We start from the raw sequence: 15,669 nt of genomic DNA on the forward strand, positions 1-15,669 counted from the left end.
CCCTGCTATATGTTTAAATTATTTTTAAAATTTCTTTAACTATATCAAGTCCTTTTCCTTAGACACTTGCACAGATACTTTTAAACAATGTCATGCATTGCTTTACTTCCGGGAACTAAAATGAGAGAACCAGTTATTAACAAAAATTACTTATTTTGCTAAAGTTTGGTAATTGTAGGTTAAGTACTTGGATTCATGCAATAAAATGGGTCAGAATTATTGTTTATTTTAATTGAAGACAGTCTTAAATCAATGGACAAAGTGTTACTCTTGAGATGTATAAAATAATTTTGTGGCATAAAATGTCCATGCTTTCCCAACTGAATTATTTTCAAAGTAGTTTTACAGTGCATGTTATTTTATATATAAATAGTAGTTCTGTGGGGTACTATGTAATCTTATATCTAAATGTTTACATCACATACTTCAAAACCTTATTTAGCAATTTTGTAAAAGAAAAAAAAAAATAAGTGGGTGTATATAGGATATACGCATCCCACAGATTCACTACATGTTATTACTGTGAAATCAGTGGAGGACAACAATAATTTTAAGTGTTTTATCTTGACACTTTTTGCCAGCCTAAACTGCCCAGTGACCGTTCATATTTTAAGCAAAAATATTCCTATATTGTATTTGTATTTTCACCTTTCCCATGCACAAAAAGAGGACGAGGAAACAAAATCAAATAGTAGAACAATTTAATGAACATCACATCTAAAAGGAAAAAAAAAAAAAAACAAGAAACATTTTGGATCAATTATTATTCTATTTGTATCTATTACATACATACCAAAAAAACAAAAAAAAAATTCCAAGAAGAGAACAGCAGTGGTATTGGTGTTTCTAGTCCATTCTGGCCTTCAGGGTCCGTGTAGTTATCTTATCTTTCTCACTGTGAATCAGAAAAATGAACACATTTGCAAATTATAAACCACCAACTTCTGTACACATGACATTTGATACAATGATGAGGGAACATTCTGACCTTATTTTAAAGATGTTTTTATTTTAAATGATAAAATACACAAATACAATAAAAACAGAAAATACTTTAATATAAATATACACAATCTACAAATCCTGACAGACAAAATAAAATTTTAATAATAATAATAATAATAATAATAATAATAATAATGCACGGCAAGCTTTTTCAGTGTATGAGAGTTGAGTTTACTAAGAGCATGCAAGATCACTTTAAAACGAATAAGAATTTTTTTTTTTAATTCTTCCCTGAATCAATACACCTGACTCAAGGAATCAGCCTACTGGCCCATCACTGGTAAAAGCAGGGAAACTTCTACTGCTACAGGCTGAATAGATTAAAAACAAGTCAAATTAGAGGCCAGTGCAGTCCATTTCAGATGTCTCCACTATCAATAAAGTCTGTTCCTTCTTGTTACTAATGTGCATGCCAAAAACATCCTAAAAAAACCAACCCCCCAACCCTATTTCAGATATTTGACCTTGTTGTGACCTTGACCCAGTTTGGATCAACTCCAAATTCTAATTAATTCATCTGATAATTATAATTCCATAATAACGATAATTCCATAAAAAATCCTACAAACATTCAATTCCCGACTCATGTGATATTGCACTCTTGAGAATGTCAGACAGACACACAGATGGACTGAAAGCAAAAATCTTAAGACAGCCAGAAAACGTGCCTTGAGTTACTGAAAATAAACGTGTACGAAACATATTACAGAAAAACTACTGGCCTTGACCCTGTCTGAATCAATTCCAAAATCTAAATCCCTTCATCTTCTGCTTACAACCATAATTTCTTATAAATTCTACAAAGCATTCATTCTTGAGATATTGCACCAACAATAGCTGGATGGACAGATGAACACACAAATATCTCGACCACTCAGTGACAGAACAATGAAAAGAAAAAACATAGCTGTCATTTGAGTTTGTGTTATTACTGCTATGGTGCTATGCTACTTTGTCCATCTACAACCCTGATTCCAAAAAAGTTGGGACAAAGTACAAATTGTAAATAAAAACGGAATGCAATGATGTAGAAGTTTCAAAATTCCACATTTTATTCAGAATAGAACATAGACGACATATCAAATGTTTAAACTTAGAACATGTATCATTTAAAGAGAAAAATTAGGTGATTTTAAATTTCATGACAACAACATCTCAAAAAAGTTGGGACAAGGCCATGTTTACCACTGTGAGACATCCCCTTTTCTCTTTACAACAGTCTGTAAACGTCTGGGGACTGAGGAGACAAGTTGCTCAAGTTTAGGGATAGGAATGTTAACCCATTCTTGTCTCATATAGGATTCTAGTTGCTCAACTGTCTTAGGTCTTTTTTGTAGTACCTTCCGTTTTATGATGCGCCAAATGTTTTCTATGGGTGAAAGATCTGGACTGCAAGCTGGCCAGTTCAGTACCCGGACCCTTCTTCTACGCAGCCATGATGCTGTAATTGATGCAGTATGTGGTTTGGCATTGTCATGTTGGAAAATGCAAGGTCTCCCCTGAAAGAGATGTCGTCTGGATGGGAGCATATGTTGCTCTAGAACCTGGATATACCTTTCAGCATTGATGGTGTCTTTCCAGATGTGTAAGCTGCCCATGCCACACGCACTAATGCAACCCCATACCATCAGAGATGCAGGCTTCTGAACTGAGCGCTGATAACAACTTGGGTCGTCCTTCTCCCCTTTAGTCCGAAGGACACGGCGTCCCTGATTTCCATAAAGAACTTCAAATTTTGATTCGTCTGACCACAGAACAGTTTTCCACTTTGCCAGAGTCCATTTTAAATGAGCCTTGGCCCAGAGAAGACGTCTGTGCTTCTGGATCATGTTTAGATACGGCTTCTTCTTTGAACTATAGAGTTTTAGCTGGCAACGGCAGATGGCACGGTGAATTGTGTTCACAGATAATGTTCTCTGGAAATATTCCTGAGCCCATTTTGTGATTTCCAATACATGCCTGTATGTGATGCAGTGCCGTCTAAGGGCTCGAAGATCACGGGCACCCAGTATGGTTTTCTGGCCTTGACCCTTACGCACAGAGATTCTTCCAGATTCTCTTAATCTTTTGATGATGATATGCACTGTAGATGATGATATGCGCTGTAGATGATGATATGTTCAAACTCTCTCCAATTTTACACTGTCAAACTCCTTTCTGATATTGCTCCACTATTTGTCGGCGCAAAATTAGGGGGATTGGTGATCCTCTTCCCATCTTTACTTCTGAGAGCCGCTGCCACTCCAAGATGCTCTTTTTATACCCAGTCATGTTAATGACCTGTTGCCAATTGACCTAATGAGTTGCAATTTGGTCCTCCAGCTGTTCTTTTTTTGTACCTTTAACTTTTCCAGCCGTCCCAACTTTTTGGAGATGTGTTGCTGTCATGAAATTTCAAATGAGCCAATATTTGGCATGAAATTTCAAAATGTTTCACTTTCGACATTTGATATGTTGTCTAAGTTCTACTGTGAATACAATATCAGTTTTTAAGATTTGTAAATTATTGCATTCCGTTTTTATTTACAATTTGTACTTTTTCCCAACTTCTTTGAAATCAGGGTTGTACAAATTTGAGGGGTTCCTTCCAGCCTCAGATGTCAACTACATCAAAAATCCTCAGCCATCACCGCTTAAGTTCCTGTTGAGAAACGCAACATGGTTGTATACTTACATGACATGCACTACAACTCCCATGCCAGAAACAGCATCTCTATCAACTGCATTCAGCATCGCCTGTGAAATAGTCTCAAACAGATCCTCTGGCTCCTGAAAAAGGATTATGAATAGCAGAGTAAATATCAGAACACACAATAAATAAAATCTCAGCCCTCTGGGCTGAATTATGCTGCTATGACTTTTGGTGGTGATCCGGAATGATGCATGAAAAAATGGATTTTTTCAATCACTTATAACTCTGTCAATTTTCATGATTTTTTTGCAATCAGTTTTTTTTTTAAATTCTGTTCAGGGTGGCCGGGCACAACTTTTCCTCACCAAGTGGATCTCTTACCGTTCCGGATCTATAGGGTATGGTGACCATGTCCCAGTTTGTAACAGCAAATGCAAATTACTGTGACTCTTGTCACGGTCTATCTAGTTTAACTTGTTTTTCTAACCTGATTCGAAAACGCACAAAAAAATAAATAAATAAATAAATAAAAAAATAAAAAAAATAATACACACACACATACATACACAGGGGGCAGGTATACAGTAATGAAAAACAAAACATTTGCACAAAACGTTAGTATCAAATGAAACCTAGCACCACTATTATAATACTGGTAATACTGGAATAATCCTTACTGTATACCTACTTTTGCAGCCCCCGTGTGTGTGTGTGTGTACACACACGCGTATGTATGCATGCCTGCCCACTGACAATATTAGCAGAATATACTCTTATGCATATTACAGCGCTTCACTCACCATGTCAGGCTCCCATAACGACTCACACATGCCATACATCTGCTCAGCACAAGTGCCACTGACTACAAAATCTTCTGTTATCATCGGGCAGCCAATCAGGTCCAAGGAACAGATGAAAGGCTCAAAGGTTTTTGGGTCCAGACCAGCAATCACAGGCTCTATGTAGTACGGCCCAAACCTAAGAAAGGCGATCCAAGAGATTTTGTGTGGAGTTCATATTAAATGCATTTGTCTAAAGCACTACAAAGGTTTACTTAAGGATTACAGACAAAACATTTCCACAGGAAAATGCCTTTGCCAGGCTTCAGGGAAAAAAATCTAATCCCCTTGTTGCTTATTTGGTAAAACCCTTTGAAGCCTTTACACAATGTTCCTTTCTAAGCTATTAATTTTGCAATGCCAAGAAGCAGCCATAAAAATATTGTAGGACAGCTTCAACTACTTACAAATCTCAGTTTTATAAATAATTAAACACTCCTATAGTAGCCTTTGAATAAAATATTGCAAAATTTGTGTCCGCTGATTGGGGAACACAATTTTTGTTGAGTTAGGTCTGACAGCTGTTTTTAACTAATTTTTGGGTGCGGAATCCAAAACTGATCTCAGTTTTTCTCTATCACGTCAAGTTTTTGAACTATAGGATCCCCGTTTTCTTAAAAAATATGAAAAATACTGTACTTAACAGATGTGCTTGTTTTATAAAACTTTACAATTATTGACATACAATGAAATATGAAAGAAACAGGCATGACTGCAATGTTTATTTAACACTTATGTTTTTACAAAGGATATGGCTAAAATTGGCATGCTGATTCCAAAATTGCAGTCAGTTTTTTTTCTAGCACGTCAAGTTTTTTTCTCCACAGCTAACCCTCCAAATAAGCAAAATTCCACTGACTAGCTGTAGTAAGACTATTTGAAGGTTATGGAAGAACGTTATCAGGGTAGATGGGATATACATATGATGGCTGACTATTGTTGGAGCATCAAACGTCCTCAAGTTGAACACTCCAGAAAGAGCTATAAACGTAAATTTTTACCTTAACTACTTGCACACAATTATAATTACAGTAGCCATATCCTTTGTAAAAACATAAGTGTTAAATAAACATTGCAGTCATGCCTGTTTCTTTCATATTTCATTGTATGTCAATATTTGTAAATTTTTATAAAACAAGCACATATCTGTTAAGTACAGTATTTTTCATAAGGTAAAAATTTACGTTTATAGCTCTTTCTGGAGTGTTCAACTTGAAGACTATCGCGTTTGATGCTCCGACAATAGTCAGCCATCATATGTATATCCCATCTACCCTGATAACTTTCTTCCATAACCTTCAAATAGTCTTACTACAGCTAATCAGTGGAATTTTGCTTATCTGGAGGGTTAGCTGTGGAGAAAAAAACTTGACGTGCTAGAAAAAAACAAAAACAAAAAACAACTGACTGCAATTTTGGAATCAGCATGCCAATTTTAGTTTTAATCAGCATAAAAATATAACTCAACAGAAATTTTTTTTCAAATTGTTCCACAGTGTTATATGCTGTTAATTATATTCATAATTAATTATAACAAGTTTTTTTTTCAAGGATGGTTAAATGTCCATAGCCTAAATATATCAACATTTTGATGACATTGCTTATGCGCAAAAAAGAACATAGGATTAGTGCAGGATATTATTATTCTTCTTCCTGTAATGATTATTACCATATTGTTGGTCAGTAAGTCATACTTTGTACTTTTTTTTTCAGGGCTTTTAATCAGTAAAAACAAACTAAAATTGTAGATAGAAACAGTATAATTTAAATGTTACCTCAGTTTGCAGAAAGGGAGACAACTCACAGCAATCACTTGTAGAGAAACAGAAGTGCTGAAAATCATTTACATCAATTGGCCCTTCTAAAAATTACTGATGGACACTTTGCCCCTGCTATTTTTATGTTGAATGAAAGAATGTCCTAGGCAAGGGTGTGGGCTAACCTATAAATGGTCCAAGCAGTGAATGTGTGATAAAATAGTGGCTTTATGAAAAGACATTCAACTGGGTTTCTAAAAGGCCGTTACTTTACCTACAGAGGACGAGCAGTCAGAGGCCAAGTTTACATTAGACCGTATCGGTCTCGTTTTCTTCACGGATGCACTGTCCGTTTACATTAAAACGCCTGGAAACGCCAGGAAACGGGAATCCGTCAGGGTCCATCCAGATCGTGTCTGGTCCGGTGCTGTGTAAACATTGAGAATACGCGGATACGCTGTGCTGAGCTCTAGCTGGCGTCATCATTGGACAACGTCACTGTGACATCCACCTTCCTGATTCGCTGGCGTTGGTCATGTGACGCGACTGCTGAAAAACGGCGCGGACTTCCGCCTTGTATCACCTTTCATTAAAGAGTATAAAAGTATGAAAATACTGCAAATACTGCCCATTGTGTAGTTATGATTGTCTTTAGGCTTGCCATCCTTCCACTTGCAAGTGGTAAGTGACGCGCATGCCCGACATGCACTGAGATCACACACACAGCGGCTCAGTCCCAAATCACTGCTCGTGTGCTATACTCGCGCGCTCTGTGAACTGCGCAGGGCCGGAGTGCGCACCCTCCAGAGGGCACTTGCTGTTCAGGGCAGAGTGATTTGGAGCGCAGGATGCCTGTGGAGCCGAGCGTATCCGTGTATTGGTGTTGCTGTGTGCACGCAAATCGTGTATTGGTGTTGCTGTGTGCACGCAAATCGTTTTAAAAACGTTAATCTGATGATCCGCTGATACGGTCTAATATAAACCCCACCAGAGTTTACGCAGTGAAGGGTGCTGGCTTCAGAGAAGAGCTTTCCATCATTTCTGAACCATTTTGCTTTTCCATCCACACTAAAACAATATTTTCGATCACAGAAATGCATCTTTTCAAGTGTGCTCTCAAAAATGGATAAATCCGAGAATGCTGTTTTCACTTTGTGGTGTGTTTTCACAGCTGTTTGAAAATGCTCCCATTTGCTTTATTATATTACTAGACTGGACTCTCTCTCCTCTGATTGTGTGCCATTGTGGTGAACCGTTTTGATCACTTGACCTGATGGGATTAAGAATTGGCAGTGAATGTGTCATGTGGTCTGCAAGACTGCAGATAGAGCCTTCTTTTCTGTCCGTGCAGTGCCCAGATTGTGTGTCCACGAAGACTAGTGCACGTGAGATTGAGCATGCAGTAATACGTATTATAATAAAGTTGTAGTGCGCAAGCGTTCATCTCGTGCACTGAGACACATCCACAACAGCAGAAAATCGAGAATACTTCGAAGACACCAGTGCTGTGATGAAGCCGTGTCCACAGAAGTTTAGTTCAGTCCCAAATTACGATTCTCTTTAATGGTTTTGTTGTTTGTCTTACTGTTCAATATAGTAACAATTCTGAAACTTAAAAACATTGAATTGAATTATTTTTGAAAGCCTCGCTGCTTTACAAAAGTTGAATAGTTATGCTTTTTCAAAACATGGACAATTCACATAGAGGCTAGAGTTATTATGAGTTTATTAAGATGCCCGATTCTGATTTGCCTTTTACTCAACAGAAAATAGAATTGTTCTGTCGGCCTCTGAAGGGCATCCTAGAAAAGTTTTTTTTTCTTTTTTTTTCTTATAAACCACAAAGCTTGACAATGGCACTGCAGGTACCTTCTCTCATACAGCAAATTAGACACCATGCTCATGAAGGTTTTGGGCTTGATCTGACGACCCTCTTTAAGCTCATACAGGTTGAGACGGAATTTGAGCCGTTGGGATCTGAAAAGACAGATTAAAAAAATCAGTTTAATAAATCATTAATAAAAATGAAAATGTATATTTTATTGATATAAAGCACTAGAACAAGCTGTCCTACCTATCTAACCACTACAAATCTTTTCAGTTAATAAGAAATTCCCCACAGGAAAAAACAAAACACCACTTAAAAATAGCGCATTCTATTCAATCATTGGGTCGATACAGTTTTTACTTTATCAACTCTTGAAAATGTGTACATTTTCATATTGTAATTTTGATCAAGTAATCAGGACCACCTCCAAACTCAGCCAGTTTCCTGGAATCAAAGCACTGCTGCTTTTTCAGCCAAGATGAGATGATCAGTGTTGCCAGATTGGGCGGTTTCAAGTGCATTTTGGCGGGTTTTGAACATATTTTGGGCTGGAAAACGTCAGCAGTATCTGGCAACGCTGGAGATGATAGTGATACTTGCTTTAATGTAAATTTTATCTCCCAGTGTATGAAACTAATAATCCTGAGAGGAAAAAAAAAGGAAAGTGACTGAAGGAAGGAGCTTGTGCTGAACTTACACTGTCTGTACATCTGTGGCCAGTCCCGCCAAGCCAATATAGAGTCTGTCACCCATGGGGAAGATTTTTTGAAAGTCTGTGGTGACCATCTGGGCTTGGATACCAAACCGCCGATCCGATGCAATTGCAACGCAGTCCTTCCCACGCATGGCCATCACAGCCCCTCCATTATATGACATTATAGACTGCAACAACAGGACCGGGTTTACAGTGGATTAGAAAGGACAGTAAAAGTACGCATCTTTATTTTTATAAAACATTTTAAACCACAAGAAGGATGTAGGTATTACATTTCAATATGCCTGTAATACAAAAGAAACAGTCTGTGGTTATAAATGTTCCTTTTTTTATTTTATTCTGTAATCTCCACATCCTTCATCAAGACTGATTCAAAAAGGGAAACAAAAAACACTTAAGTAGTGCAATATCTGCTGCCCTTAAGAGAAACAAAAATCTGTACATGAGTTTTGCACTAGAAGTATTGGCACCCTTAGCAGAAACCACTGTTTTAGCAGGGTTGGAGCTGAGATACACCACACAACATTATACAATCACCTTAATAAATTAATTTGAGCGTGGAAACTGTGATACAGTTGCTTTACAAGAAAATAAAAATGTTATTGGATATGCTTAAAAATTATATATTAGCGAGAAAATAAACTAGAGTTTATTATTATCAATTATCAACAGTTTATAATTATTGACACCGTTTTAGATTTACCAATAAAAAACAATTTTACAAAAGTGAGTTTCAGGTACAATCAACCAGAAGACCCTCCTCGCCCTTTGATCTTGTCGTTTGATGACACAGCTCGTTAATGGAGATGGAATTTTTCTTAGCATGATCAACAATTTGAGGAAAACCCAGACGTTATCATCGCAGGTAAGCATGGTGGAAAGATCATGGACATGTTTTTAATTATCAAATTCACCAATATTTCATGATATCCTTGTTGAAACCTACTTTGTTTCTTACTCTTTCATTTGACAGTCACCATTTTGCATCTAAACACGCGTTTGAGAAGTCACGTGAGGTGTTGATAATAGTGATGACTTTCACCGATGTCCACCATTATCGACACCCTGTGGAATTAAGTGACATTTACAAGTGTTATGTATTGATCTTTGTGTAACATTGTTGAAGTGGATGAAGTTTTGGTTTGAGGAATGACATGTGACCTTTGACTTGGATTTTCATGTGGTTACAATGTCATTTGCCTGTTGACATTTATTGGTAAAGTACAAAGCTAGAAATTAATACAAACAGCAATGATTGATTAACAAAATGTGATCTACAAAAAATACTTAGAAAGTGGGTAGAAAGTGGAACAAAAAGATTTTCTGACACAGGTTAAACATTATCAGTTCATTTGTTTACAAACACTGGAATTACTTCCTCATTTACAGTGGGGCAAAAAAGTATTTAGTCAGTCATCAATTGTGCAAGTTCTCCCACTTAAAAAGATGAGAGAGGCCTGTAATTTTCATCATAGGTATACCTCAACTATGAGAGACAAAATGAGAAAAAAAAATCCAGAAAATCACATTGTCTGATTTTTAAATGATTTATTTGCAAATTATGGTGGAAAATAAGTATTTGGTCAATAACAAAATTTCATCCCAATACTTTGTTATATACCCTTTGTTGGCAATGACAGAGGTCAAACGTTTTCTGTAAGTCTTCACAAGGTTTTCACGCACTGTTGCTGGTATTTTAGCCCATTTCTCCATGCAGATCTCCTCTAGAGCAGTGATGTTTTGGGGCTGTCACTGGGCAACACGGACTTTCAACTCCCTCCAAAGATTTTCTATGGGGTTGAGATCTGGAGACTGGCTAGGCCACTCCAGGACCTTGAAATGCTTCTTACGAAGCCGCCACTCCGTTGCCCGGGCGGTGTGTTTGGGATCATTATCATGCTGAAAGACCCAGCCACGTTTCATCTTCAATGCCCTTGCTGATGGAAGGAGGTTTTCACTCAAAATCTCACGATACATGGCTCCATTCATTCTTTCCTTTACACGGATCAGTCGTCCTGGTCCCTTTGCAGAAAAACAGCCCCAAAGCATGATGTTTCCACCCCCATGCTTCACAGTAGGTATGGTGTTATTTGGATGCAACTCAGCATTCTTTCTCCTCCAAACACGACAAGTTGAGTTTTTACCAAAAAGTTCTATTTTGGTTTCATCTGACCATATGACATTCTCCCAATCCTCTTCTGGATCATCCAAATGCTCTCTAGCAAACTTCAGACGGGCCTGGACATGTACTGGCTTAAGCAGGGGGACACGTCTGGCACTGCAGGATAGTGTGTTACTGATGGTAGCCTTTGTTACTTTGGTCCCAGCTCTCTGCAGGTCATTCACTAAGTCCCCCCGTGTGGTTCTGGGATTTTTGCTCACCGTTCTTGTGATCATTTTGACCCCACGGGGTGAGATCTTGCGTGGAGCCCCAGATTGAGGGAGATTATCAGTGGTCTTGTATGTCTTCCATTTTCTAATAATTGCTGCCACAGTTGATTTCTTCACACCAACTGCTTACCTACTGCAGATTCAGTCTTCCCAGCCTGGTGCAGGTCTACAATTTTGTTTCTGGTGTCCTTTGACAGCTCTTTGGTCTTGGCCATAGTGGAGTTTGGAGTGTGACTGTTTGAGGTTGTGGACAGGTGTCTTTTATACTGATAACGAGTTCAAACAGGTGCCATTAATACAGGTAACGAGTGGAGGACAGAGGAGCCTCTTAAAGAAGTTGTTACAGGTCTGTGAGAGCCAGAAATCTTGCTTGTTTGTAGGTGACCAAATACTTATTTTACCGAGGAATTTACCAATTAATTCATTAAAAATCCTACAATGTGATTTCCTGGATTCTTTCCCCCCATTGAAGTGTACCTATGATGAAAATTACAAGCCTCTCATCTTTTTCAGTGGGAGAACTTGCACAATTGGTGGCTGACTAAATACTTTTTTGCCCCACTGTACGTAAGAACCGACATCGATATATTTATATAAAAGATATTTTGAACTAAATATAAGTCTATGTAAAACAAATTTTAAATAAAAACTAATGTTTTGTTACCTTAATACCACATACCGATTTTTTTTTTAAATTAAAAAAAAATCATCTGGATGTCGATAATTGTGGAACGGTGTCACGTGATCTGATACACCAAGTAATCTGGAATCAACTCGTTTTTTCCAGTGGAAGTTTGAGTAATTATTCATACATAATTTACGTATTGAAAGTCTTTTCTACTTTCGCAACGGCCAAAAGATCGTTAAGGTGTCGATAATTTAGCCGCTGCTCGATAATATCTCTGGAAGAGTGCACAGACCTAAACACAGAGAAGATGCTTATTATTACTAGAAACGGGGAGACAGAATGCAAGCGACATTGCCGTGAAATTGACTATTTTTAATAGACTTAAGTTCTCTTTCAAAAAGGCATTTCCGGTTATTAGTCAACAATATTTAAGAGCTCCTTTAAATGCTAAAGCACCGCTAGCTAGTTGTGCTAGCAGTAGCAAGAGACAGCAGTCCGGTACCTTTATTTTCTCTTTAGTTAGCGAGATATTGGGTTAGCGGTGATGAAATAGCTAGTTAACTTAAAATATTGAGTGAATTACAACTACGATAATAAAACCAACAGCGCAGGGAGTCACAATTCGCCATCTTCTAAAACTAAATCTACAAAAACATTCTGAAGTGTCTCCAGTTTCGGATATAAAATCTGAGCATGATATAGCAATCTAAGCTACACGTTAGCTTTGTCTAGCTTTAAGGATCTGACGTAAAAAAAGATGTTCAGTACAAAAAGGCAACATATTTCGCAGAGCATCTTACCATGGTGCCAATAATGAAGAAAACAATCAAATCGCAGAATTATTTAAATTACTAAAAGCTTGATTTAAGACCGATCACACACAGTGACTTTACAATTTCTTTCAGCAGTTACTTCCGCCCAAGTCTTCTTCCAATGTGGGATTTTTTTTTTTTTTTTTGAACAGCTATGTAATGCACTTCCGCCACCAACTGGACCGGAATGTGACGCGCACACTGATCTCTAGCCACCATCTTACCACTCACATCACGTGCATTAAGCTTATGTGTTAAACCGTTACTCCAAGTCTTTTCTCCTGACTTTTTCTTTTTTCATTACCTCTTATTTTCTCAACTTTACCCACATTCCTTGCATATCTTTATCGTGCTCCCCTTCACTGTTATTGTTTTTTTCCTTTTCTAGTCCAGTCTCTGATCATTTTTTTGAACGGCTTTTTTACGACTGTAATTATTTTTACAGAAATTATTTCAGTTTTCCCTCTTATCAAAATTCAAAAGTCCTTTCCCACGCCATTTGGCACATATGGGCCTTTTCCACTACCCTTTTTCAGCTCACTTCAGCCCAACACGACTTGCGTTTCGACTACCTCAGAGCAGCACGACTGAGCTCACTTCAGCCTTACTCAGCACCCAAAACTCACACGGTTTTGGAGTGGGGCTGAAGTGAGCTCAACCGAGCCGAGTGGGGCTAGGGGCATGAGGAGACACTCCCCTGTGCACTGATTGGTGAGGAGGAGTGTCCTCACATGCCCACACACGCCCCGCGAGCACGCTGGGATCTGTAAACACCGTAAACTCAGAAGAAGAAGAATTACAACAAAGAAGAAGAAGATCAGAAAACTAGAAGATGGAAGACCCATAGATTTACATAGAATACTAGATGCCTCGTCCCCGTTGCCCGTCAACGAAGTCGAATGTCCGCACATGGCGGCCATCTTACCTCAGACAGCTGGCTTACCCATTACATTGTGTTGGTAGCGATATGTACTTTTCAGATGACCGTAACTTCGATATTCAAACGGTTTGGTTTGTTATATAAAAAAAAACAAAAGGAGGTATGTATTTATGATATTAATGATGAATAATCATTTTATGTTTTAAAAAAATACGCATAGCTTGGCGAAAATATTTCAGTATACTACAGACTGTAAGACAGGATGCATGCTGAAATTCCTATGCTGTGAGAAGCCTAACACTGCATACTTATGGATAACTGCGGCCTTAGGACAAATAACCATACAATTTATTTCCAATTTTTAGTGAAAATATTTTTACGTGATAGGGCCGTAGGGGAAGCTAAAGTTAAATAAACAGCTTACTCACTTCTGAAACTTCAGAAATACTTCATCCACCTCAAAAACCTAATGCACTCACATCATAGCATAATAACAAATGTAAACTCACATCATAGCATAATAACAAATGCACTGCCTGAGTAAGTAATAGTATAAAACAGTGACAGCGACTCACGGTAGTTTGTGACAAAAAAAGCATTTAATTAATCACGTGGTTATACTTCCAAGGATAAAAAGATATCTTTACATTTACAAAAAGAACATTCAAAGCTGATTATCATGTCAAAGTCAATATATGTTAGCACAGAAGATTGAAATTTCATTTGACTAGGCTCCAATGTGCAGTTAAAATAAAACTAAACACACTGATATAAACATCTACAATTAAAACACACACAGACACACACATCATCTTGTCATCAAAGTCAGTACTTTGATTTCCTGTAAATCATAATGTGAGTGCTGGGCTGTGCTGTGCTTGCGTAAGTCTTCATACCCCTTGTCTGTGGTAAGATGGCCGCCCTGTGCGGACGTTCTGGAATACGTGGTGAGGAATCTAGTCTTCTATGTAAATCTATGGGAAGACCAACCCAAGCGAGGAAAGGCCAGCCAGTTTATTGTTTACTATCCGGGTCGTGAGACTACCGCTTAAAAGGTCACTGATGTCACTGTTTGCGCCACCTAACGACATCACGTGACGTCCACCCACTTTCGCTAACTCCACCCAATGTGTCCACCCACTTCCAGCCAGCATGGTTCAGCGCGGTTGTAGTTGAAATGCAGCCCCACTCAGCTCGACTCAGCCCAACTCAGCACCGCACGGCTCAGCCCAACTCAGCCGCGTTGGTAGTGGAAAAGCCCCATTAGATTTCCCACTCGCATCTGTATTGCAGCATGTCTTGCCAGACGGCAGAAGGTACCATTTTTATGATGGTCTTTGGTATGACCCAACCATGAATAAAACTCACGATCTCCCGATCGAGAACCGGACATGCTAACCACTAGGCCAACTCGCAGTCTTTCCCTCTTATAATGTATCTTTCTCTTTTGTATATTTCTTCTTCTTTTCTAGTTTTAAATAATTAATTAAACATGCCAGATTGCCACGGTGGTGTAGTGGTTAGCACTGTCGCCTCACAGCAAGAAGGTCCTGGGTTCGAGCCCCGGGGCCGGCAAGGGCCTTTCTGTGTGGAGTTTGCATGTTCTCCCCGTGTCCGCGTGGGTTTCCTCCGGGTGCTCCGGTTTCCCCCACAGTCCAAAGACATGCAGGTTAGGTTAACTGGTGACTCTAAATTGACCGTAGGTGTGAATGTGAGTGTGAATGGTTGTCTGTGTCTATGTGTCAGCCCTGTGATGACCTGGCGACTTGTCCAGGGTGTACCCCGTCTTTCGCCCGTAGTCAGCTGGGATAGGCTCCAGCTTGCCTGCGACCCTGTAGAAGGATAAAGCGGCTAGAGATAATGAGATGAGATGCCAGATTGCTTCATTCTGACAAGCCTATGAGCTCTCGGTTTTTATAGAGCTCAGTGCTCATAGCCATTCCCCGCTGTACAGACGAGTGAAGCCACCTGGCCGCCATATTACCATGCATATCGCGTGTATTTGGTTTATGTGTTAAGCCGTCGTATCCGATCAAATTTGCCCTAAGAAAAGTATTTCCTGACTTTTTTCCTTTTCATTACCTCCTTTTATTTTATTAACTTTACACACATTCCTGACATATCTTTATCACGCTCCCCTTCATTAGGGCCCGAGCACCATTCGGTGAGAAGACCCTATTGT

General features: G+C 38.6%; 1 protein-coding gene across 1 annotated transcript; it reads right to left on the reverse strand.

Moving 5' to 3' along the window:
- Positions 1-684: 684 nt before the first annotated feature.
- Positions 685-12,739, reverse strand: psmb3 (proteasome 20S subunit beta 3). The gene is made up of 6 exons (XM_060919035.1): positions 12,596-12,739; positions 8,759-8,943; positions 8,103-8,210; positions 4,438-4,615; positions 3,680-3,774; positions 685-895 (listed from the first exon to the last, which is right to left on the reverse strand). Exons 1-6 carry the CDS (start codon positions 12,596-12,598, stop codon positions 847-849), a joined length of 618 nt encoding a protein of 205 aa, XP_060775018.1. The 5' UTR covers positions 12,599-12,739; the 3' UTR covers positions 685-846.
- Positions 12,740-15,669: the final 2,930 nt, after the last annotated feature.

Source organism: Neoarius graeffei, chromosome 4 (genome assembly GCF_027579695.1).
Source record: "Neoarius graeffei isolate fNeoGra1 chromosome 4, fNeoGra1.pri, whole genome shotgun sequence".
Taxonomy (NCBI): domain Eukaryota; kingdom Metazoa; phylum Chordata; class Actinopteri; order Siluriformes; family Ariidae; genus Neoarius; species Neoarius graeffei.